We start from the raw sequence: 26,111 nt of genomic DNA, 5'->3' as shown, positions 1-26,111 counted from the left end.
ACCAAGACCCCTTCTGCTTACTTCAGTCCCTTTTTATTAGGCCTCCTCCGAGACCTCGTATGAAGTTTGGCAACCCTCAAAGAATGAGTCTTTCATCTTAAGTTTCAAGTTCGGCATGCCTTTTGTTTTCTTCCACTTTCTTTTGATTGTAAGTTGCCGGCCATTGGAAAGTTGTTTGAACTCTTTCTGACCGACTTCGGAGATGTTTACACTTAGAGCCTGCAAGCCTTGCTCATATATACAAGTTTTAATAACAATCTTTCTAATTGCGCTATGTACAGCTTCGGCGACAAAAACATTGCCTTTGTTTTTAACACTGTAACATATTCTTATTAAAGCAGTATATACAATTAGCTTCAAAAGAGTTATTTACAAAAACATCTAATACTAACTATACTGAGACAAACAAAGTTTATTTTTTTGCAATATTCACATGGGACTTAACCTAAGTAAAAAATCGATGTAAATGTGCTTTGGAATATTTAATATTTAAGCTACAATCAAGTTTTACAATTTACTTATAATCGTATTCAGTCGGCTCGCCCGTTGACTTCCACCGATCCAAATTAATTTATTTACCCGACTTATAAGAAAATTACTGATTTGAAAATTTTAACGAAAAATAAATAAACAAGTTTTCAGTTTTAATTAAATTTGTAAGTAAGGAGGAATTGACCAAAAATCGCTCTGCGATTGATGGGTTGAACACCCCTGACTTATAGCAAAGGCTTCTCCTCTTGGTTAGTCAGTGGTGTTGGAGTTGGGGAGCCACTTAGAATTGTGGATGTTGTGTTGCCCAGGAAGATGTCCTCACTATTTGGATAGCAGGTGGTCAAGTTTCATAGATAAAAATGAAGAGATCTGAGTGGTTATTAGTGTTTGGAGACCAGTAAATGCAACAAATTAAAGTTCCTAAATGGAGCAAAGAAACCTTGAGCAAGGGAAGATCAAAAGCAGGGGATTATGAATTAGCCCTTCTCTGCTTGGCTTATTTTTTTACCTTATAATTACAATCAACATTAAATGTATTACAGGGGTGGTCTGAAAAGTTCTCAGCCTCGACCATGGATGGCAACACTATCGGCATGATTTTTTTTTTTCTAATTTGGTACATCTTTCATAAGCATCTATGTGAAATTGCAAGTCATTCTTTCAAGTAGTTTGTTTTATACAGCTGTCTGAAGCAAAAGAGTTGTCTGTATCCCTTGAAATGGATAAAATTGAGTATTGCGCAGTTATAAAATTCTTTGTAAAAGAAGGTTCAATGCCAAAAGAAATTCATTCGAAGTTCATAAAAGTTTATGGGTAATCTTTTCCTTCGTTTTTGACAATTAAGAAATGGGCTGCCGAGTTTAAATGTTGCTGTACCAGCCTTGAAGATGATCCATGTGAAGGACATCCAAAAAGTATAACAACACCAGAAATCATTGATCAAGTGCACTATATCGTACTGGATGACCGACGAGTCAAAGTGCATGAAATTGCTGATACTATAGGCATTTCAAAAGAACGTATAGGATACACTTTGCACAAAGAATTGCAAATGAAAAAGCTTTGTGCAAGATGGGTGCTGCACTTGCTCACAACAGATCAAAAACACACTTGCATGAAAATCTCTGAACAGTGCTTTGAGCATTTTAACAAGTATAAAGCTGATTTTTGCTTTGATTTATTACTATGGATGAGACTTGGATTCATCATTACATACACCAGAATCCAAACAGCAGTCAAAATAGTGGATAGAAGCCGGTTGTTCAGTGCCAAAGAAGACAAGGTTGTTTCCATTAGCAGGAAAGGTCATGGCATCTGTGTTTTGGAATACTAAATGCATTTTGTTTATTAATTATCTTGAAAAGGGTAAAACAATAACCGGGGAATATTATTCCGATCTTTTAACCAGACTAGACGAAAAAATTCATGAGAAAAGATCCAGTTCGCAGAATAAAAAAATCATCCTTCATCAGGACAATGCACCTGCCCACGAAGGTGTTTTGGCAATGAGAAAATTAAGGGATGTGCACTATGAATTGTTGGAACATCCATCCTATTCCCCAGATTTGGCTCCCTCTGACTTCTGTCTCTTCCCAAAACTAAAACTCTTCCTCACTGGGCAGCGTTTTTCTTCGAATCAAGAGGTGATTGCAGCTATAGAGTGGTATTTTGCAGATCTTACTGAGAAACACTACAGGGATGGAATAATGACACTGGAGCATCACTGGAATAATGTATTAGTCTTAGGGGAGATTATGTTAAAAAATAAAAATAATTTTTAAATTATAAATTTGTGTTTTCAGTGTTAGGCTGAGAACTTTTCAGACCACTCTTAAATTATTTTTTCCAAAAATATTTCTTCTGTACATCTCATGTAATGCATATATTAATATTTGATTTTAAAATGAGGTCATAAAATAAAATAATAATTTAAAAGCTTAAAACACTCAGCTATATAGTTTTTATTGGTGAAAACGTTTAACGGATTAATTGATGTTGACTTGACAAATAATTATGCAAGATAAAATCTTTAAATTATTAAAGATTTGTTGTCACAATTATGTTTATGGTGTTTCATATTTTTTAGATGAAACTCCCATTAACTGTCAGAGATTTCTCGATGGTAAAGGATTAGATTTATTCTTAGGCTGTCTTCAGGTGAGAAAATTGAATGTGCTTTACTTATTCAAATGTTTTGAATAAATATTATTTTGATAGCTAGTTTTGAATAAACAGTGCATATTTCATTGAATTAGAAAAAAATGATTCAGAAAGTTTTGCATTTTTTTTACCTTCATAATAGTGATAAAAATCTGTTTTATTTCATGAATACATAAAGATCTGAAGGACAAAAGTTGTTAAAAATGAGACATAGGTGGTCATATGTAACTGTGCTTATTCCTCTAATGAATAGTAAGGTATAGTAAAATATTGGGACTAGTTGTAAGGAAAAAAGTGAAAATCAGCTCTTCCATGTTGCACTTGATTGCAAAGACTTGTGTTCAAATTCCACCTGGGATACACTTGTTATAATGATACAAGGAACATTTTCATGGTAGACACTTGCTGTAGTGAAATAATCATAGGGATCAGAGAAATAGTTTATAATGATCCTCTCTAGTGACCTCTTAGAAACCTCAAGGGATCGCTATAGTGAATTTAGAGGAAAAGATGATTCTTACCATTTCATTCACATGAAACAAAGTAAATGGCAGGAAATCATATACTGATAACAGAATAATATTTATCTATGGCAGAAACTATATATAAACAAAGTAAAATGTGAGGAATAGATTGTAAAAGAAATCACAAGAAATTGTTCATTGACTATCCAAAGGAATGCAGGAACCATATATAAAAAAGATATAGGAAATGAGAGAAGATAGGAGTTTGAAATTACAGAAATGAAAATCCAGTGTTAACATTTAAATTTCAAAATTCTTCCACAAATTTTCTCAGTCTCTTTTCAAGAATGCTTACACAAATCTTACCCAGAACAGTAGAGAAATTCCTTTGTAATTATCACATTCAACTTTATTCTCTTTTTAATAGATGCGAACTATGAGTGCTCTACTCCAGTCATATGGAATTTTACTCTCTGGCAAAGTTTACTGAACTGTGCGGTGTAGTCACTGCAAAACTTATATCTCTATATTTGAGCATTTCCAGTTGAATATCATCTACTCTAGCGTTTCTCAACCTTTCTAAGCCCAAGGACCAGTAAAATGCCTAAAACAATTCTACAGACCACTAAGTTACAGAGGCGTAGTTTTGGGGGTGGCGATCTGCCCCAGGGGGCACTTTTTTGGCATTTAAGAAATCTTGCCATACTGTCTATAAAACAGCAACTAAGTGATGAAATAGACTTTGACAATGTTATCGACGATTTTACGAACAGAACAGCAAGAAAAATAACATTTTAGAATGTTGGAATTAAAGTTTTACTTCAAAAATAAACATAGTGGTTTTAATTTATTTCCATATACGTTGTTTTGACTTTTTGTAATTTTTTTAAAAACCTATGTAGTAATTACCAACATTTAGGAAACTGTGCCATTTATAACATAATAAATCTAAAAGCATGTTTTGAATACATATTGAAACAATTTTGGAAGTAAATGATTAAACATGTATCATCATTGAATAAAGTTTTAATTTTTATTAAACAAATAAATAATATGATATAATTATGTTACTACTTACTTTTAATGAGATGGTTGAGCTTCTCGGCCCTTGCAGATTTGCTGGATATCTGGCTCAATATTGGTCAACTTCAGTCGAAGATTGGCATACACACTAAAACGATTTCTGTATTTTGTTTTTATTTCAAAGAGCGATGAAAATCCTTTCTCACAAAGATTGGTTGTAGAACACTGCGTGACGATTTTTAATGCTGCTTCGCATAATTCGAGAAATTCACTTGTCACTGAAGGTGAGATCCAAAATCGAGCAAAACCAAGATCACGGAATTGCATTTTAAGTCCAATTTTAAAAGCTCAAATGACTTCTTTTTTCGATAACAAAAGGTCATTTTCATGACTGCAAGCTTGAAATGTATCGCGATCCCACAGAAATTTCTTATAAAAGTTATTCAGAAAATATGTTACAAAATTCCGTTTCAGATTTTTGAGCTGGTCACAAACCCTTTCCAGAAACTCAGAATCAACAAAAATATCATTTTCCAGTAAAAAGGATTCCAATGTTGAAAAGGGTGCAAATTGTCTGTCTTTTACATAATTAATTCATAAAACCAGTTTTTTCTCAAATGCTTTTATTTTTTCTTATTTTGTCTTAGGCATCAGGAACAGTTAAAGAATTTCCCTGAAAGGAGAGATTTTGTTCATTTAATTTCAAAAAAAATGTCTGAAAGATGGACAGTGTTGACAACCAAGCTTCGTCAAGAAGGAGTGATGCCAAATCAGAATTACATTCATTTACAAATAACAAAACTTCGTGCCTTAATTGAAATAACCTTGTTAATGCGTTGACCCTGGAAAGCCAGCAAATTTCAGAATGAAGCAAAAGTTTCATATATTCACTGCCCATTTCATTGCAGAGTACTGGAAATAACCTGTTATTTAATGGTTGAGCTTTAATAAAATTAACTAGCTTTACAGCGTTGTATAGTACATTTTTAAATTCTGGTGGCATATCTTTGGAGGCTAACGCTTCCTTATGTATGAAACAATATACTGGATTCATATCCGGAGCTACTTCCTTGACCATAGAAATAACCACACTATGCCTGCCTCTAAGGGCACGAGCTCCAACCAAACAGAAGCCTATATGTTTTTCCCTCTGGATCCCTTTGTGTATTATGCACTTATTGGGAGTGTGAAATATTTCTTCTCCAGTTGTTCAGGATGGCAAAGTTCTACATAAACAGAATATCATCATGAATGTTGTTATCATGCGCATATCTTATGTAGCCTATTAACAGTGCATCATTTGTAACATCAGTAGGCTCGTCTATTTGTAACGCATAATAAGTGCTCTTCTTAACTCTTTCGATTAACTGAGATTCTACATCAGCTGTCATATAATTAATTCTGCAACCGACAGTGTTATTTGAAAGAGGAATCAAATCAACATCTTTTAGTAACTTGTTGTGAAACATAGTTTTTACCACATCTTTTATAGCTGGAAGTAGTAAATTTTCCCCGATAGAATGAGGTTTCCCTGTTATCGCTATGTGCAAACTTAGAGATAGGATGCTTCCAGTGCCTTGCTATTAATGGAACCCATGGCCGAAATTATATCTTTACCATGATTTAATGTCCGTAAGCGGTGCTGAAAAAAATCAATTGACTTATTTTGACATCATAATGTTTAGTTTCTAAATGTCGTCGGGGTTTCGCAGATTTCATGCACTCGTTTGACAACACTTCATAACACAAAACACATTGAGGTTTCTGTTCACTTTCATCTCTACAACAAGTAAACCCGAATTCCAAATATGTACTGTTATATTTCCTACGGTATTTTTTTTTTTGAACTGCTTGTTTCTTCTACTTTAATAGTATCAGATTTACTTGCCGTTACAATACGTGCATCACCTGTTTCATTTGCTCTTCTTTTCAAAATCCTAGTTCTAAGCCATTTTTCCATTTCCATTAGTAAAAAACGTTTCCAAAAAATATATAAATATTGGGGTTAAGTCACGACACACTTTGTCCGAGTATCACTTAGCACTTCTGAAGATATATAGTGAGCCTTGGTTGAAGGACGGAAATCTTCAATAATAAAAATCAATAAACAACAAGCAATTGGTTGAAATGTGGATAACACATGTTCACTTCAAATCTGACAAAACAGCAAGGGAAGGCATAAGCAATAAAACTATATTGTTGTTCACTTCACCCATCTTATTATTCGTCATTCTGCTGCTTCAAATTTAGTGGCAGAATGACAAATAATAAAAGAGGGTGAAGTGAACAACAATATTGCTTCCCCCTTTGAACATTCTGATGCTATTTGTTGGTTTTTTTTAAGTGTTTCCATTTGATTTCAATAATTTTCACTTACTTATTCAATTTTAATTTATTCATCATCATCAAATTCCTGACATGTACCCTCAAGGGGTGTATGGAATACGAGAGTACTTCATGAAAAATTTTACGTCATTACTAACTTCCTATGTACAATTTTCCTCCAAATCAGTCTGTTACTTGTCAAGAACTCCAACATTACCAGATCTTATATTCCTATCGTCTAAGGCACTTTGTACCGTATCAATCCACCTATATCTTGGTCTTCCTGTGGGTCGTTTTCTTGCCAACTTGGCAGAGAACACTTGTTTTGCTAATCTTTCCTTGCCCATTCTGTTCAAGTGACCATACCACCTGAGATTAGCTCTGCTAAAGCATTCCTGGATGCTGACAATGTCAAGTTCTTTCCTAATATCCTCGTTTTTAATATGATATTGCCATTGATGCCATCTGTTCACACCTCTAATCTTTCTCAGGACTCTCATATCTGCAGTCTCTAGTCTTTGGTCAAGTGTTTTACTTCTGATCCAGCTCTCAAATCCATAAGTTAAAACTGGTTTGAGCACTGTCTTGTATACAGCTAATTTAGTGTTCCGACTAATTTCTCTCTTATTCCATATGAATTTATTCAATTGACTTCCTACCATACCAGCTTTGTTGATTCTGTTGTCTATTTCCATATTTAATTTACCATCTTCAGTAAAAATCGTGCCTAAGTAGCTGAAATGTTTTACTTGTTCCACAGGTTCCCCATTCAAAACATAGTTGACATCTATTTTCATTGTCTTTGTCTTTTTAATGCTGACCTTCATACCATATCTATTACAACAGTTATTCAATTTTATTCAATTTTAATTTGTTTTGTTTGGATAATTAAAAATATATATTTAATTAATTTAAGTCTGCCTGCAGACCACATGTCTCATCGCCACGGACAGTTCGAGAAACACTGATCTATTCCATCCACATTTTAAGTTTTTTAATGGCTTTTACTATTTCAAATATTGGTATGTGCTCCTGTTTGCATACCTCTAAAAATTTTTAATGCTGTTTGATCCATGTCCAGACAATTCATCCTGGAGACTATTCATCACGGGAAAATTAATTGTGGGGTAATTAATCGCACTTAAATTCTTTGTGGATATGTGAAAAAAAAAAAAATTTCCCATATAAGAAATATTAAAAAAATATTTCTTTTAAAAAATTTAAGAAATATTTTCTTCATAAATATTTAACAAGTATTATTTAATGTTTCAATTATATTTAGCTTTCTGAAAATTTTTATTCCTTATAAAGTTATTAATATTCTTTCTTACTGCAGGCTCTGTGGAATAATAATTGTTACAGAACTGGGATAGGATGGTTAGGGAGAAAGAGCACCATATTTAAGAATATTTAGGGATAATAGTTATATCCAACTAATTCCCCCCCACCACCACCACCAGCGGTAGACTAGGGGACAGGGTGGTTGGGAGTGGTACTAACAAGTAATACGCGGACCCTGCACAGGAAGTGGGAATAATGTCTAGTGAAAGAAGTAGTAGTTATATCCAAAATTTATAGTTAACTATTTACATATTCCTATTATTCCTGTTAACTATTCTAACTATTAATAGTTAGAATAGTTATTAGGGAGAATAAAATATTTAAGAATAGTTAAGGGGAAAGGGCACAATATTTAAGAATATTTATTCTTCTAACTATTCACTATTTTTCTGTTCTGCACATTTAGACATCCATCCAGGTGTGATATATTTTTTTATCTGAACTAATTCAGAAGGTGACGTGTTTCAGTTATTGAATACACATGTATTTTGAAAATGACTCCACTTTTCCTGCATGCCAAAGACATGTTGTATGTTGTTATTGTTTACAGAGCTAATTTAAGATCATAGGTTCACTTTTGAGTAATTATATTAAAGAAAATGATAATAAAATTATGTAAATGCTATCATCATTATGTAAATCAGCATAAGCTAAATTACCATCTGTAGGTGCAATAGTAGTCTTTACCTTTTCCTCCAATACTAGTATTTTATAACACTAAGAAATTTAAAATTTTATATTTAGTCTTCTTTACCAAAAAAAAAATATATATAGATGCATGCTGCCAAACTGGAATAAGTACTTAATTACTTCTTTTGTGAAGCGTTCAAAAATAAACTAATGAAATATCAATAGTTAACAACTGACTAGATAGCATAATCTCTCCCACCAGTGAGCTATAGATTTGAAACCCACAATGAGAATGGATGTTTGTAATTGTTTTTAGGTAAGAGATGAATTTCGTTGTCTGATGTGAGACACGGAATAGACTGCTTATTGGAGGTCTGAAGTGACTTGAGTGATTTCCATGTTTGGTCATGGAATTTGAGCAGGATTTCCGACCCAGGTTAAAAGAATAAAAATTACAACAAAACTGAATTTAGGAAACTTACCAATCAATAAATAATATTACTTTCATTGTATAAGAATAAAAATATTATTAAAATCAAACAAATAATACATAATTACATAAAAAACTATATTTTGTGAAATTTACCTTGCAACTGCATTTATTTTTCATATATTAGTATCAATGCAATATCATTTCAATTTTCTGGCGAATAATGTTTTCAGCGAATTTTTTCTGTGATGAATAGTTCCCATGGTGAATTTTCCTTGCGATGAATTGTCCATGAACCATTCGATCACTGTTTGTTTTTTAACAGTCTTTCAAAGTAATCCTTATCTGCAGTTTTCATGTCACCTTTATCATCTTCAATTCCTTTTACAGAATTCTTTCTTTCCTCCATTTCTAAGATTTTCTTTAGTCTCCAATTTTGCCACATTCCTAATATTTATTTTCTATATTCTTCCAAAATCTTCCCAAGAATTTTATTTAGCTACTTTTACATATAACTCTCTTACATAAATAAAAAATAAATCGATAAAAAAAACACCCTGAACAATTCAGAAGTCAGTCAACTTTATCATTAATTGCCTCCAAGTATAGAGTGGGAGAGAACACAAGTTCTCTCACATATGATTAATATATTAGTCATATATTAATATGACTAATGATGAACATTAGTCATATTAAGGCAAGGTTAAAAGTGATTGGCATAGCTGATGCTTCTTAATTGGACAGAAACCCAATGATGGGCAGCTGGCATTAGAAAAGTTTGGTAACAAAATAAGTTAAACACGTTTTTGTTTAAGGTGTGCTTAAGGGTCAAAGCTGTATAACTGAGAGGAGACCTCCACATAGCCTTTAAAGGAATGCGGAGAACCGACCAGGGTTTATGACCTAATGTCCAATCCTCACCTTCTCGTGGTGCACCCTGTTGGGTATCTACTTTGATACTGAACGAACAAGGATGGGCTGGCAATTTGGGATTTAGCCGACCAAATTGTATTCTTATTGGTTAAACCAAAATAAAAAATGATGGTACAACATGACAAAATTTCATGCCGGCTGGGGCGTCGCCCGGTTAAACAAGATCCCCGTTGTTTTCGCTAGGGAACCAGGGCGAACAGCGAAAAGTCAGCTACTGGAACAAATCTGAAAACAAACCCCAACTCAACATCACCAGAGTTAAAGATCGGTACTATCAACATAAGAAGCCTGAATGGCAAAGAAATGGAGCTAGCTGAGGAATTAGATAAGTACCAGATCGACATAATAGGGGTGACTGAAACAAAAAAGACCAAAACTGGTGAGATTTTTCTGAGCAATAAATACAAAATGTTATATTCAGGCAATGACAATCAAGGAAAAGAAGGAGTAGCCATAGTATTCAACACAAAATACGAGGCTAATCTTCTTGAATGGCAGTCAGTCTCAAGTAGAGTAATGTGGGCAAATATGAGAATGGGGAACTGGACAATGAGACTTATTTGTGCCTATGGTCCCACAGAAGGTTCTACTAAGGTAGAAGTGGAGGAATTTTTTGACGCTCTAGAAAAAGCAACTGACACAATGAAAAAGGAAAAGTTGGTCCTTGTTGGGGATCTAAATAGCAGAGTAGGAAATGATTGCGAGACATACAAAAATATTTTGGGAAAATTTGGAGAAAAGAGCAAAGCTAATAATAATGGCAAATATCTGTTGGATTTCTGCTCAGGACATGGACTGGTTATTACTAACACCATGTTCCAACATAAAAATGTGCACAAATTCACATGGAGAGAAGAGGCTAGGAATAAGAAAAGTCTCATTGACTATGTTATTGTTGATAGTGATGTCTTCTCCCTGGTGCAGGACACCAGAGTGTACAGAGGATTTGAAATTGGAAGTGATCACTATTTAGTCTTGAGCAGGATAAAATTGAATTTCATATTGAAAAGAATAACATGTAAGAAAGTTTTAAAGCGAATAAAAGTTGAGCAGCTCTCAGATGTGAACTGTAGACTAAAATACTGAAAGATTATTGAAAAGAAAATGAAAGAGTTTGAGAACAGGAATCAAACCTTGGAGATTCAGTGGCAAACACTGAAGAAAACATTGATTGATTCTGCCAGAGAGGCATGTGGTGAGGTTGTGTGCAAGGATAAAAAAATCAGAACTCCCTGGTGGACACAGGAAGTTAAAGAGGCGGTGAAGGAAAAGAAGAAAGCATATCAAAAGTTCCTGGCAAATAAGTCAGCTTTTACTCTTACAGAATACAGAGACAAGTGTAAGAAAGCTAAACAGTGTGTAAAACTAGCTAAACAAAAGTCATGGGAGGACTTTGGCAAGAATATAGAAAATAAATATCAAGAAGGTGGCAAAATATTCTGGAGGTTGTTGAAGAAGCTTAGGAATGGAGGAAAGAGTGCTGTAAAAGGAGTTAGAGATGATAGAGGTGACATGAAAACAGGAGAAAAAGAAATCCTTGAAGTATGGAGTAATTACTTTGAAAAACTGCTAAATGAAACAAGCAGTGATGACAGCACAGTGATAAAAAACACTGACCAGGCATGCAGTCAGGAATGTATATCCATACTTGAAGTAGAAAAAGCCATCAAAGGCTTGAAATGTGGAAAGGCAGCAGGAGTAGATGATATTCGACCAGAAATGCTGAAGTATGGTGGTATAAAAGTCTTACAGTGGCTGCACTGCATAGTTCAGAAAGCCTGGACAGAGGGACGAATTCCCGATGATTGGAGTAGAGCTCTCATAGTACCCATATATAAAAATGGAAATAAAACTGAATGTGAGAATTACAGAGGTATTTCCCTACTGAGTGTTCCTGGCAAGATCTATGCCAGTATACTTGAGAAACGGTTGAGAAGAATTGTGGAAGAAAAGCTTGGTGAAGAACAAGCTGGATTCAGGCCAAATAGAGGCTGTCAGGATCAGATCTTCACTTTACGACAAATAGTCGAGAAAGCATGGGAATATAACAAAGATCTGTATTTAAGTTTTGTCGATTTGGAAAAGGCATATGACAAGGTGCCAAGAGAGAAGCTAATCAATACGCTGCAGTTATATGGTGTCAGTGGGGCATTATATCAAGCAATACTTAGTCTTTATTTGAGTTGTAAGTCAGCAGTTAGAATTGAAGGAAGTACAGGAAGATGGTTTAATGTTAAATCTGGTGTTTGACAAGGATGTACATTATCCCCTCTGTTATTCATTATCTATATGGATCACATTATGAAGGAAAGTGGTATTAAATCTGATATCAAAATTGGAGATGTTAATGTCAGCTCTTTGCTTTATGCAGATGATGTTATACTTCTAAATAAATCCGCTACAAGTCTGCAAGATTCACTGACTAAATTGAATAGTTGTTGTAATAGATTATGGTATGAAGGTCAGCAATAAAAAGACAAAGACAATGAAAATAGGCAGAATCGTTGAAAATGTCAACTGTGTTGTGAATAGAGAACCTGTGGAACAAGTAAAACGTTTCAGCTACTTAGGCACAATTTTTACTGAAGATGGTAAATTAAATATAGAAATAGACAACAGAATCAGCAAAGCTGGTATGGTGGGAAGTCAATTGAATAAATTCATATGGAATAAGAGAGAAATTAGTCGGAACACTAAATTAGCTGTATACAAGACAGTGTTCAAACCAGTTTTAACTTATTGATCTGAGAGCTGGCTGGGTCAGAAGTAAAACACTTGACCAAAGACTAGAGACTGCAGATATGAGAGTCCTGAGAAAGATTAGAGGCGTGAACAGATGGCATCAATGGCAATATCATATTAAAAATGAGGATATTAGGAAAGAACTTGACATTGTCAGCATCCAGGAATGCGTTAGCAGAGCTAATCTCAGATGGTATGGTCACTTAAATAGAATGGGAGAGGAAAGATTAGCAAAACAAGTGTTCTCTGCCAGATTGGCAGGAAAACGACCCAGAGGAAGACCAAGATATAGGTGGATTGATACGGTACAAAGTGCCTTAGACGATAGAAATATAAGATCTGATAATGTTGGAGTCTTGACAAGTAACAGACTGATTTGGAGGAAAATTGTAGATAGGAAGTTAGTAATGATGTAATTTTTTCATGTAGTACTGTCATATCCTGTACACCCCTTGAGGGTACATAGCAGGAATTGATGATGATGATGACACATTTTTTTGGAAAAAATCACCTATATTTCTGCGTAGTCTCCATTGAGGTCTACACATTTGGTCCAGCAGTTTTCAATTTTTTTATCCCATCTAAAAAGTAGGATTTGTCAAATTGTGCAAAATAGTCATTGACAGCGTTGATAACATCCTCGTTCGAAGAAAATTTTTTCCCACCGAGCCAAATTTTTAAGTTTGGGAACAAGAAGTAGTCACAGGACCAAGTACGGTGGATGTGGAAAAAATTCGAACCTCAATTTGTGCAATTTTGCCATTGCAATGACCAATGTGTGGGACGGTGCGTTGTCTTGATGAAAGAACATTTTTGTGTGCTAATCTTGGCCGTTTTTTCTTCAGTTCTTCTTTTAAACGTTCCAACAATGTCCCATAATAGACTCCTGTCAACTTTTTGACACTTTTGTAGCTCGCCTCTTGAGAGTACATACATATTAGGAAATTGATTGTGATGATATCTTTAACTGATGCCATGTCTTTATCATTTTCTAGGTGGATAGACAACATCCTGGCATGACAGGAAGTACCGATTTTATCACCAGTTTGTAATCCAGATCTTGCATGCTTTGATTTTTTGTGCAGTATCTGTAATGTTGGAGCTGAGTTAGAGGTTGGATGCATTGCATAGTAACATCTAAATTGTTGGCCTGTGTAGCCCTGTGGAAATGTAATTTGCATCCATAGTTCTGGCTACCTGAAAAAAAATTGCTCGAGTTTGATTCTAATCACTGACTAGAATTTTTTTTTCTAAGCCTTTCTTCGACCAGTTCCCGAATTAGTCAACCTTTAGCATAAGCAAGCAACTTTTTTCTTCCAGAAACTCTGGTTTTCCATTCCACAAACTCAAGAAAATTGATCATAGGACTCTCACTATTTTAGATAGAAATATATACAGGGTGTCCCAAAATTCACGCAAGAAGTAATTTTGATAGAAAACACAGGTTTTTAATTAAAAATTGTTATTTCTTATTGATTCATAAAGTATACAGTATAGGGTTATGCATGGAATAGCATATCGGGTAAATGGCCTCCACGGCTTTGCTGGCACATATGCACTCTTTTGTCGAAATTTTCCATGACCATTTTGCATAAATGTGGCTGAATTTCGTTGATACAGCGCTCAATTTCCTCCTTCAAGGCTTGGGTGGTCGTGGGCTTGTTGGCATAAACCTTAGACTTCAAAAAACCCCAAAGAAAAAAGTCCAACGCCGTTAAGTCACAAGATCTGGGCGGCCAATTCTGATCACCAAAACGGGAAATTACACGACCAGGAAATGACTCATGCAGTAATTGAATTGTTTCTCGGGCTGTATAGCATGTGGCACCGTCTTGGTGAAACCACACATCCATATCTTGCAATTTAGGCACAAAAAACTAGATTATCATGTCGCGATAGCGAGCATCATTAACTGTTATTGCCTTACCAGCCGCATTTTTGAAGAAGAATGGACCGATGATGCCTCCAGCCGAAAATCCGCACCAAACAGTGACACGTTGTGGATGCATTTGTTTCTCAATAATCACTCGTGGATTTTCTGAACCCCAAATGTGAAAATTTTGTCGATTAACGAAGCCATCAAGATGAAAATGAGCCTCATCGCTGAAGATGATTTTGTTCGAAAAATAAGCATCCACTTGTTGTTGTTCCATAATCTATTCAACGAACTCTCTTCGCTGTGTGTGGTCAGTAGGCTTCAGTTCTTGAGTCAATTGAACTTTGTAAGCATAAAGATGCAAATCTTTCATGAGAATACGCTGTAGAGAGCTTCTCGAAATGCCCAATTCAAGACCACAGTGCCGAATTGATGTCCCTGGACTCTCAGCAACGCTCTCACGAACTGCTTCGATGTTTTCTGTTGAACGACTTGTTGAAGGACGGCCAGAGTGTATAAGATCACTAATTGATCCAGTTTCCTTGAATTTTTTAATTAATCTTTTCACAGTTGATGAAGTTAAATCACTATTCCAACCATATTTTGTACGAAAATTGCGAACTGTAGCTGCCAAACCTTCGTTATTTTTAAAATATTGTTCAACAATGAAAATGCGTTGTTCTTTCGTGTAGCGCTCCGTTTTTAATAACCCTGAACTGTCAGCTGTCACACTGTCTTTTTTTTTCTTGTTGTCAACACTTTACCGCACAAATGGCGCTAAATTTAAATCTTTCGTGAATTTTGGGACACCCTTTATGTACAGGGCTAGAGACCACTAGATGTTGCAGCTGATGTCTGTTGTACTCTCCTTTCACCTTGTACCAATAAAAATTACTAACACTAGCTTCCTACTAGTCTTCAGACAATTAGCGCTGAATGGCCTCACCTACTCCCTTTGAGAATAAAAGGCGTTAGCAGATTTATTTCATTTTTATTTATATCACCTAGATGAATACGGTGAAACGTGATTGGCATGGTCCTGTTCATATACAATCAACACTCCCTGTAGTCTAACTCCTTTTACAGCAGTCTTTCCTCCATTCCTAAGCTTCTTCAACAACCTCCAGAATATTTTGCAACCTTCTTGATATTTATTTTCTATATTCTTGCCAAAGTCCTCCCATGACTTTTATTTAGCTAGTTTCACACAGTGTTTTGCATTCTTGCATTTGTCTCTGTATTCTCTAAAATCACAAGCTGACTTATTTGCCAGGAACTTTTGATATGCTTTCTTCTTTTCCTTCACTGCCTCTTTAACTTCCTGTGTCCACCATTCTAATTTTTCTATCCTTGCAGACAACTTCACCACATGCCTCTCTAGCTGAATCAATCAGGGCTTTCTTCAAGGCTTGCCACTGAATCTCCAAGGTTTGATTCCTGTTCTCAAACTCTTTCATTTTTTCTTCAATAATCTTTGTGTATTTTAGTCTACAGTTCACATCTGAGAGCTGCTCAACTTTTATTCGCTTTAAAACTTTCTTGCATGTTATTCTTTTCAATATGAAATTCAATTTTATCCTGCTCAAGACTAAATAGTGATCACTTCCAATTTCAAATCCTCTGTATGCTGGTGTCCTGCACCAGGGAGAAAACATCACTATCAACAATAACATAGTCAATGAGACTCTGAAATGAACTCTGAATGAGTTCCCCATTCTCATATTTGCCCACATTACTCTACTTGAGACTGACTGCCATTCAAGAAGATTAGCCTCTTATTTAGTGTTGAATACTATGGCTACTCCTTTTCCTTGATTGTCATTGCCTGAATATAACATTTTGTATTTATTGCTCAGAAAAATCTCGCCAGTTTTTGTCTTTTTTGTTTCAGTCACCCAGATTATGTCGATCTAGTACTTATCTAATTCCTCAGCTAGCTCCATTTCTTTGCCATTCAGGCTTCTTATGTTAATAGTACTGATCTTTAACTCTGGTGATGTTGAGTTGGGGTGTGTTTTCAGATTTGTTCCAGTAGCTGACTTTTCGTTGTTCATCCTAGTTCCCTGGCGAAAACAACGGGGGGGCCTTGTTTAACCGGGCGACACCCCAGCCGGCATGAAATTTTGTCATGTTGTACAATTGTTTTTTATTTTGGTTTAACCAATAGGAATACAATTTGGTCGGCTAAATCCCAAATTGCCAGCCCATCCTCATTCATTCAGTATCCAAGTAGATACTCAACAGGGTGCACCACGAGAAGGTGAGGATTGGACATTAGGTCAGAAGCCCTGGTCGGTTCTCCGCATTCCTTTAAAGGCTATGCGGAGGTCTCCTCTCAGTTATACAGCTTTGATCCCCAAGCGCCCCCTATTAATGAGTTCATGGAGATATCGATAGATATTGTGTAGATAGTTTGGGTCTCCCACAATGAGTCTTTGGGCTCATAGAGGTGCCTGTGCAATAATAATATTTTTCTGCATCCCTAAATAGGGAGGCTGTATTCTTTCATCTTAAAAATGTATACTAATTAATTCAGTACAAATGGTTACTTGAATATAAAACTTACATAGTCAGATGTTCACTATATAATAAATATCACATGAATTTTACTATGATTACTTAAAAGTCCCTGTCAAAATCCCATATCAGTGTTATGCTCAAGGAAATTTACTATAAAAATATTCCAAAACTATTCCTTTGGTTCCTACAAGTTTATAGCAAAGGTTAACAGTGTGTGGCCTCGATGGTGAACACGCATTCCATTACTTGAACTCAAGTAATAGTGTGTGTGTGTTATATTGCAAAGACTGCATTAGCTATTTATTATGTGAATTTTTGAATTCACATTATTGGCATTTACAATGCAAAAATAAATCAGTATTTCTGTATTCCTGAATTGCAGTAATGGTTAGTTAATTTGTTAGTATTAAAAATGTTGCTGTATATTTATAATTCATTCATATGATGATGGAAACTCTTTCCATCTACATGAGCCACCATTTTTTTTTGCAATAAAAATAACTAGGTCTTTGATTACAGCATTCATAATAATATGATATGAATAACATTTGCTGAAATTTTTTCAGCATATAAAGGTTTTTCAACTTGAAAGTGACTAAGCTTGTCTCATTAGAGTTTTTACCACTGTAGAATTGGCACCTTGACCCACATACAGGCATCTCCAGACAGTACATGATATCTGCTGCTGTCAAGTACTGTGCATTGTGAGCATCTAGAATTGGAATGAACTAAAATGAAAATAATAATATGCTCATCTCAAAAGATTATTGGAAAAAGATGAGGAAGTGGGCGTGGAGAGAGATTTTGGTATATGTATTTTATGTAGATCACTGAGTGTATATTTCCATTGACAGTATGAACTCATTCACATTAGACAGCAACATAGTAGCTATAGTTGTTTCATTCTTATACATTCATTTTCTAGATAGGCAGAAACTGAATGTCATTATTATTATTATAATAAACAGAGACCTCTAGGAGTCAAGGTAGGCCACATATGGACCACGCCAGCTATTATGCCTTCTCTTAAACTCATTCATGCCAGATGCACTCCCCACTTCACCAGGCAGTCTGTTCCACTTCCTCACTGCTCTGTGAGAGAAAAATCTAGCTCCCACTCATTTCTTAACCACACACAAACTCAGATTCTATGGATGTCCCATAATACCCTTTAAGAAATTTATAGGTCTCTATCCTATCACCTCTTCATCTCTAACTTTCCACTGTCTGCAGTCTGCATACTCTGTCTGTCTTTGAACTTTGTAATTCTTCTTGGTATAACATACACACACTGCATATGTCACTAAGAACCCAGAAGACTAAGTCTACATGCAATACTTCAGATGCAGTTGTATCAACACCGCATAAAGAGGCAATGTAATCTATAAAACTGATGAATAGCAGGGTACACAGTATATACACATCTTTGCTTTAATCACAATTTTACAAACCATTCTTCCTGCACATCTTTACTGAATTACAACTTAAGTATAGGCTACAGTCAGCTCACTACAACAAACTCTTAGGGACTGTAGGAATAGTTTGCTAATCTTCTTTAGAAGAGCATTGTACAGGGTTTGGTTGATACTTTTCAGTAGTTTGTTGTATCAGACAAAGTTGCTATAATGGTCTTTGCTACAGTGAGAGTCTGCTGTATATTGCTCAGCATAATATCCCATTTTTAGCTAAACATCTGTTGCATTTTGAATAGGTTTTCTCTTAGCAACATATTCACATAACTTTTCCAGATTGACAAAATGTTAATATGGATGCTTATTATATCTCATGATTTCTTGAATATTCGTATTTAGTAATTTAAAAAAAAAAAAAAAAAAAAAAAGATCTTGACAGCATCTGTCTAGGATGAAACTCTGCTTATTCTTCCCTAACTTTCTTTTGTGCAGCTATTCTTAGCCTTCTCTCCAGTATAGTATACTTGCAGAAATAAGTTAATCCTTTCTTCTACAGTCATCTGGAATACAACATTCTGACCAGGCCCTCTGATTTATGCAGTGTATTCACTATGAAACTTTTATACTCCATACTTCAGCATTTCTGATCTAATATCTATTTCAGTTACCTTTACACATTTCAACAGGCTTTGGTGGCTTTTTCTATTAGTATTGATGTGCACTTCTGATTGCATTCCTCTTGAATATTTGCTAACATTGTTATGTGACTGCTTTATCTCATTTAATAAGCTTTCAAAGCATGTACTCCAGCATCTAGAATATCTTTTGTTTTCATGTCACCTTTGTCAAAATATTTGTAAGTGATTTTAAATGATTAAAATGTTTTTAAATTTGGTTTATATGTGTATTTATATCTATAAGTCTGGTAAGTACTGAAGTCCAGGAAAGGCAAATTACCTCATTCTTCTTTTCCATAGTGAATCCGATCCATTGATGAAGGGTGTTAATTTGCTGTGAAAAGAGGACCGAATTGTTTTCTGGATTTGGCCAGATCACAAACATATCATCCATATATGTTCTCCCTTGTTTTGAATTTGCCTAATATGCCATCACTGATGATGGGTGGTTATTTTCTACCTGAAATATATAATTTATTTTTATCAACAGACCTCCATGAAGTCATGGGAGGTCCCACTCTCATATGCATAGCTCATTACCTCAACTTAAATTTATTCACTGTCCCTGCATTCACCACACTCTCTCAGGCAATGCATTCCAATCACCCACCTTATACAGCTTCCAGGGATGTCCTCTCCCCGTCTCCAGATATTCTATGAAAAATCTCATCCACACTAATCTGGTAATTACCCCTCCCCTCTTCCTTCTATCCACTAGGCTCTGTAATTTGCATTCTCTCAATCTCTCCTCATATTCCACATTGCAGAGATCAGAAACCAACTTAGTCAATTGTCTCTGGATCCCTCTCCTTGATCCTTTCTCTTGATCCTTTTGAAAACCTGGTGACCAAATCTGTGCTCAGTAATCCATATATAAGCCTGATCAAAGGTATAACAATTTTAGCAAAATGTCCACAAAATTTCAAGTATCTATCCACCACAACCCCCAAATCCTTCATCTCCTCCAAAATATTCCACTAATCCTATACTCTGTATCCCATCTTTGCTTCCCAAATTTTATAACCTTATTAAAACTGACTCCCCCCCCCCCACACACACACTCACTCACTCACTCACTCACTCATACAGTCTATTTAGGTCCTCTTGCAGAGCCACAACATCTGCTCTACTTTTCATAACTCTTCCCCAACTTTGTATCATCTGCAAACAACTGTATATCACCATTTAAGCTCTTTCCAATATCATTTAGATACATATTAAATAACAGTGGTCTCACAACAGACCCCCTGAGACATGCCACTAGTAACTTTCCTCTTCTAGGATATCACTCCACCATGCACAACCTGTTGATACCTATCAGGTAGCCAATATCCAATACACTTTGGTGTATTGGATATCCAGTACACCAATACACTAACCAGCTCCATCTTTTCCAATTTCACTGCTAGTTTGTCATGTGGTAATTTATTGAAAGCCTTTCCAAAATCTAAATATACTCTACTCTATATGCATTCACCTTATTATAATAAGTAAGCAGATTACTAAAACACAATCTTTCTTTAACAAACCCATGCTGTCCACCCAGTTCTGAATCCTTGTCCTCACTAGCTTCTCCAACACCTTGACCACAACCCAGACAAGCAAATTGGATTATAATTCGAAGCCTTAGTCCTATCACCTCCTTTATGAAGTAGAACAGTTTTGCCATTTTCCCAGTTCTTTGGGACCTTGTTAGATGTATATCATTGATATTAATGATTTCACAAGTACACATGAAATTACAGTAACAGTTAATGGATTTTTTTTGTGATATGATGCACTTAGTAACAAAAGCCCTACCAGTAGAACAGATAAATTGTTTTTTTGTTATTTTAAAGTAAGAGTATAATTTAGTTCTTTGATTTGTGATATTATCAACCCTCAATTTTAAGCTTCATAATTAATTATTTCTCTGCTGCTGTGTTTACTCCTGAAGCCATCTATAAGTGAATTCAGCATTCTCATTTTCAAATCTTTCTATTTTGACTTACTGGAAGTTTGAATTTTAAGAAATTATTAAATGCAGAAAATCATAAATCTTTGTCATTTCCACTCAGACCTCAGACATGCCCTAGCAAATATAACAAATTAAAAAAAAAATCATTTTAAAATATTTCTGATGAAAGAGTGAAGTAAAGGTCACAGTTATCAAGCTTCAGAGAGATGACAGAAATAGCAATATGGCAAAGATTTGTTCCTAGGGGACATGGTCCATCATCTAATGAATGAGAGAAAGATGATGAAAGTGAACTCTAGTTTTTTTTTTTTTTTTTTTTCCATCTGTCTTGTAAAAACGAGCAATTTTTATACTTTTCTTTTCCAGATTTTTCCTACCAAACCAGAGCTTTTGAGAAATATGATGGGCTTATTGGTAAGTATTCTATCCAGTTCTGCTGTACTTTTTTATTTTTGAAAAAGATTAAATTATAGAGATATTTAAAAAAAAAAAAAAAAAAAAAAAAAAAAATCATGCCATTCTTTCATTATTATGAAAGATATACATTTTAATTTATCCATGTTCAAAAATGTAATAATTACTACATTAGTTACATAAATAAATTTCCGCAAAATGTTAAGATTTAGTTATCGGGTCTGCATGCTTTGTTTTATTTTTCCGACTTTTTTTTTTAATATTATTTCGAATGGTTTGTTATAATGCTGGACTTATACATGGGAAAAAATAGAGCCACAATTTTTACAAGTTAACTGTAATGCTAAATTGGTAGAATTGTAGAAAAACATTTATCATAAATTTACCAGTATGCTGAATTAGCTTATAACTTATAAGTTTTATTGTTTTCAAAAGTCGTTTTTATATTTCACAAATTAATTACTCACAATTGAACACACACACTGCTTAGAAAGAAATCAGTGGACATAGGCAAGTTGCACCGTGCTATTTAATGAGCCACATGTTTTGTAGCTGATATAAATTGGAGGAATATGATGCTCACAATCGCTGCACCTGTGTTTGGGTGAAATGGCTATGAGAAGGGAACTGATGGAGTTTGATAGAGGCATTATTATAGGATACCATGTAGCAAGCCTATCTGTTTGGCAAATTGTTGACTAATTGGACCATCCCAAGTCAACAGTGATACCATACAGTGATTATGCATAGTGAGTCAACTGCAAGTACTACCTGCATTGGGTGATCTACCACACTCATTGAAAACATGACTGTAGAGTGCTATAAAGAATAATGCAGCATTTCTCAACCTTTCTAATCCCAAGGACCAGTAAAATGCCTAAAGCAATTCTGCGGACCACTAAGTTGCAGAGGCGTAGATGGGGGGAAGGGAGAGATCTGCCCCTGGCAGCATCTTTTTAGGCGTTTATGAAATCTTGCCTTACTGTCTATAAAACAGCAACTGAGTGATGAAATAGACTTCGATAATGTGATCGATTTTGCGAACAGAAAGGCAAGAAAAATAACATTTTAGAATGAAAAGCCAAAAGGCTATTTTTTTTCTGGCGAGGTTGGTATAAAACACGGCATGAAACGTTACAGATCGTAGTGTTCGATCTTAGTTTCACTTACTGGCTGAAAAACAATAAGGGATTTTTATCCCCTTAACTTAAACATTTTAGAATGTTGGAATGAAAGTTTTACTTCAAAAATAAATATAGTGTTTTTAATTTATTTCCCTATATACGTTGTTTTGACTTTTTGTAATTTTTTTTAAAAAACCTATGTAGGAATTACCAACATTTCAGAAAAACTGTGCCATTTATAACATAATAAATCTAAAAGCATGTTTTGAAAGATATGGAAACATAATTAATTAAATTGGAAGTAAATGATTATAATCGTATTATCATTGAAGAAAGTTTTAATTTTTATTAAACAAATAAATAAGATGATATAATTATGTTACTACCTTCTTTTAATGAGATGATTGAGCTTCTCAGCCCTTGCAGAGTTGCTGGATATCTGGCTCAATATTGGTCAACTTCAGTCGAAGATCAGCACCCACACTAAGACAATTTCTGTATTTTGTGTTTATTTGAAGGAGCAATGAAAATCCTTTCTCACAAAGATAGGTTGTAGAAAACTGCAGGACGATTTTCAATGCTTGTTCAGATAATTCCAGAAATTCACTTCTCACCGAAGATGAGATCCAAAATTGAGCAAAACCAAGATAACGGAAATGCATTCTAAGCCCACTGTCACTTGAAAGCTCAATTAATTGTTCCTTTTTCGATAACAAAAGGTCGTTCTCGTGATTGCAAGCCTGAAATGGATCACGAACCCACAGAAAGTTATTCTGAAAATATGTTTCAAAATTCCATTTCAGATTTTTGAGGTGGTCACAAACTCAGAATGAACAAAAATATTATTTTCAACTAAAAAGAATTCCGATGTTGGAAAAGGTGTAAACTGTCTGTCTTTTACATAATTAATTCATAAAACCAGTTTTTTCTCGAATGCCTTTATTTTGTCATAGGCATCAAGAAGAGTTAAAAAATTTCCCTGAAGGGAGAGAGAGATTTAGTTCATTTAATTTCGAAAAATTGTCTGAAAGATAGGATAGCGTTCATAACCATGCTTCACCAACAAGGAGTGATGCAAAATCAGAATTACGTTCATTTACAAATAATAAAACTTCGTGCCTTAATTGAAATAACCTTGTTAGTACTTTGCTCCTGGAAAGCCAGCGAATTTCAGAAGCAGAGTACTGAAAATAACCTGTTATTTAATGGTCGAGCTTTAATAGAATTAACTAGCTTCACAGCGTTGTATAGCACAGTTTTAAATTCTGGTGGCATTCCTTTCGAGGCTAATGCTTCTGTATGTATGAAACAATGCACCCAATTCATATCCGGAGCTACTTCTTTGACCTTAGAAACAACCCTGCTATGCCTGCCTGTAAGAGCGTGAGCTCCATCCGAACAGAAGTCTATACATTTTTCCCACTGGGTCCCTTTGTGTATTATATAATTATTGAGAGTGTGAAATATTTCTTCTCCAGTTGTTCGGGATGACAAAGTTCTTCTACAAAACAGAATATCATCATGAATGTTGCTATCATGCGCATATCTTACAAAGCATATTAACTGCGCATCATTTGTAACATCGATAGTCTTGTCTATTTGTAACGCATAATAAGGGCTCTTCTTAACTCTTTCGATTAACTGATATTCTATGTCACCTGACCTTTTCATTAATTCTGCGACTGACAGTGTCATTTGAAAGAGGAATCAAATCAACATTTTTTAGTAACTTGTTGCCAGACATAGTTTTTAACATCTTTTATAGCTGGAAGTAGTAAATTTTCCCCGATAGAATGAGGTTTCCCTGTTTTTGCTATGCACAAACTTATGAGATAGAATGCTTCCAGTGCTTTGCTATTAATGGAACCCATGGCTGAAATTATATCTTTCCCATGATTTAATGTCCCTAAACTTCACTGAAAAAATTCAATTGGCTTATTTTTCACATCACAATGTTTAGTTTCTAAATGTCGTAGGAGTGAGTTTTGCAGGTTTCATGCATGCGTTCGAACAACACTTCATAACACATTGAGGTTTCTGTTCACGTTCATCTCCACACCAAGTAAACCCGAATTCCAGATATGAACTATTATATTTCCTACTGTATTTTTTCTTTGTACTGCTTGTTTCTTCTACTTTAATAGTATCAGATTTACTGGCCATTACAACACATGTATTACAATTAGGGTTAGCAAAACCTGTTTCATTTGCTCTAAGTTCTAAGCCACTTATTTCATTTGCTCTAGTTCTTAAGTGTTTAAAAGTGGCTTAGAACTAGTTTCATTTGTTCCAGTTCTAAGCCACTTTTCCATTATTAATAAAACATTTCCGAAAAATATATAAATACTGCGGTTAACTCATGACATACTTGTTCAAGTATCACTTAGCACTTCTGAAGATATACTGAGCCTTGGTTGATGGAAACCTTCAATAATAAAAATCAATACACAACAAGCAATTGGTTGAAATGTGGATAACACATGTTCACTTCAAATCTGACAAAACAGCAAGGGAAGGCGGAAGCAATAAAACTATATTGTTTTTCACTTTACCTCTCATTTATTATTTGTCATTCTGCAGCAAAAAATTTAGCAGCAGATTGATGAATAATAAAAGAGGGGTGAAGTGAAAAACAATATAGTTTTATTGCTTCCATCTTAAAAGTTGAGCAGCTCTCAGATGTGAACTGTAGACTAAAATACACAAAGATTATTGAAGAAAAATTGAAAGAGTTTGAGAACAGGAATCAAACCTTAGAGATTCAGTGGCAAACTCTGAAGAAAACATTGAATGATTCTGCCAGAGAGGCATGGGGTGAGGTTGTCTGCAAGGATAAAAAAAATCAGACCTCCCTGGTGGACACAGGAAGTTAAAGAGGCAGTGAAGGAAAAGAAGAAAGCATATCAAAAGTTCATGTCAAATAAGTCAGCTAGTGCTCTTAGAGAATACAGAGACAAATGCAAGAATGCTAAACACTGGGTAAAACTAGCTAAACAAAAGTCATGGGAGGACTTTGGCAAAAATATAGAAAATAAATATCAAGAAGGTGGCAAAATATTCTGGAGGTTGTTGAAGAAGCTTAGGAATGGAGGAAAGAGTGCTTTAAAAGGAGTTGCAGATGATAAAGGTGACATGAAAACGGGAGAAAATGATATCCTTGAAGTATGGAGTAATTACTTTGAAAAACTGCTAAATGAAACAAGCAGTGATGACAGCACAGTGGTAAAAAACACTGACCAGGCATGCAGTCAGGAATACATATCCATACTTGAAGTAGAAAAAGCCATCAAAGGCTTGAAATGTGGAAAGGCAGCAGGAGTAGATGATATTCGACCAGAAATGCTGAAGTATGGTGGTGTAAGAGTCTTACAGTGGCTGCACTGCATAGTTCACAAGGCCTGGACAGAGGGACGAATTCCTGATGATTGGAGTAGAGCTCTCATAGTACCCATACATAAAAAGGGAAATAAAACTGAATGTGAGAATTACAGAGGTATTTCCTTACTGAGTGTTCCTGGTAAGATATATGCAAGTATACTGGAGAAATGGTTGAGAAGAACTGTGGAAGAAAAGCTTGGTGAAGAACATGCT

The 26,111-nt window shown here is 34.9% G+C and overlaps 1 protein-coding gene across 2 annotated transcripts in view; it reads left to right on the top strand.

The window, feature by feature from the left end:
• LOC150095000 (protein zer-1 homolog) overlaps positions 1-26,111 on the top strand; it is a 289,217-nt gene that overhangs the window by 202,394 nt on the left and 60,712 nt on the right. For both annotated transcript variants that reach the window (XM_090411703.1, XM_090411704.1), the window contains exons 11-12: positions 2,579-2,649; positions 21,349-21,396. In XM_090411703.1, the coding sequence (XP_090267829.1) occupies positions 2,579-2,649; positions 21,349-21,396 (119 nt within the window). The remainder of the gene's footprint in view (positions 1-2,578; positions 2,650-21,348; positions 21,397-26,111) is intronic.

Source organism: Typopeltis vanoorti, chromosome 21 (assembly GCF_054136105.1).
Source record: "Typopeltis vanoorti isolate ZY-2024b chromosome 21, IOZ_Tvanoo_1.0, whole genome shotgun sequence".
Taxonomy (NCBI): domain Eukaryota; kingdom Metazoa; phylum Arthropoda; class Arachnida; order Uropygi; family Thelyphonidae; genus Typopeltis; species Typopeltis vanoorti.
The sequence above is the reverse complement of the archived record's forward strand: the minus strand, read 5'-3'. Positions and strand labels throughout refer to the sequence as shown.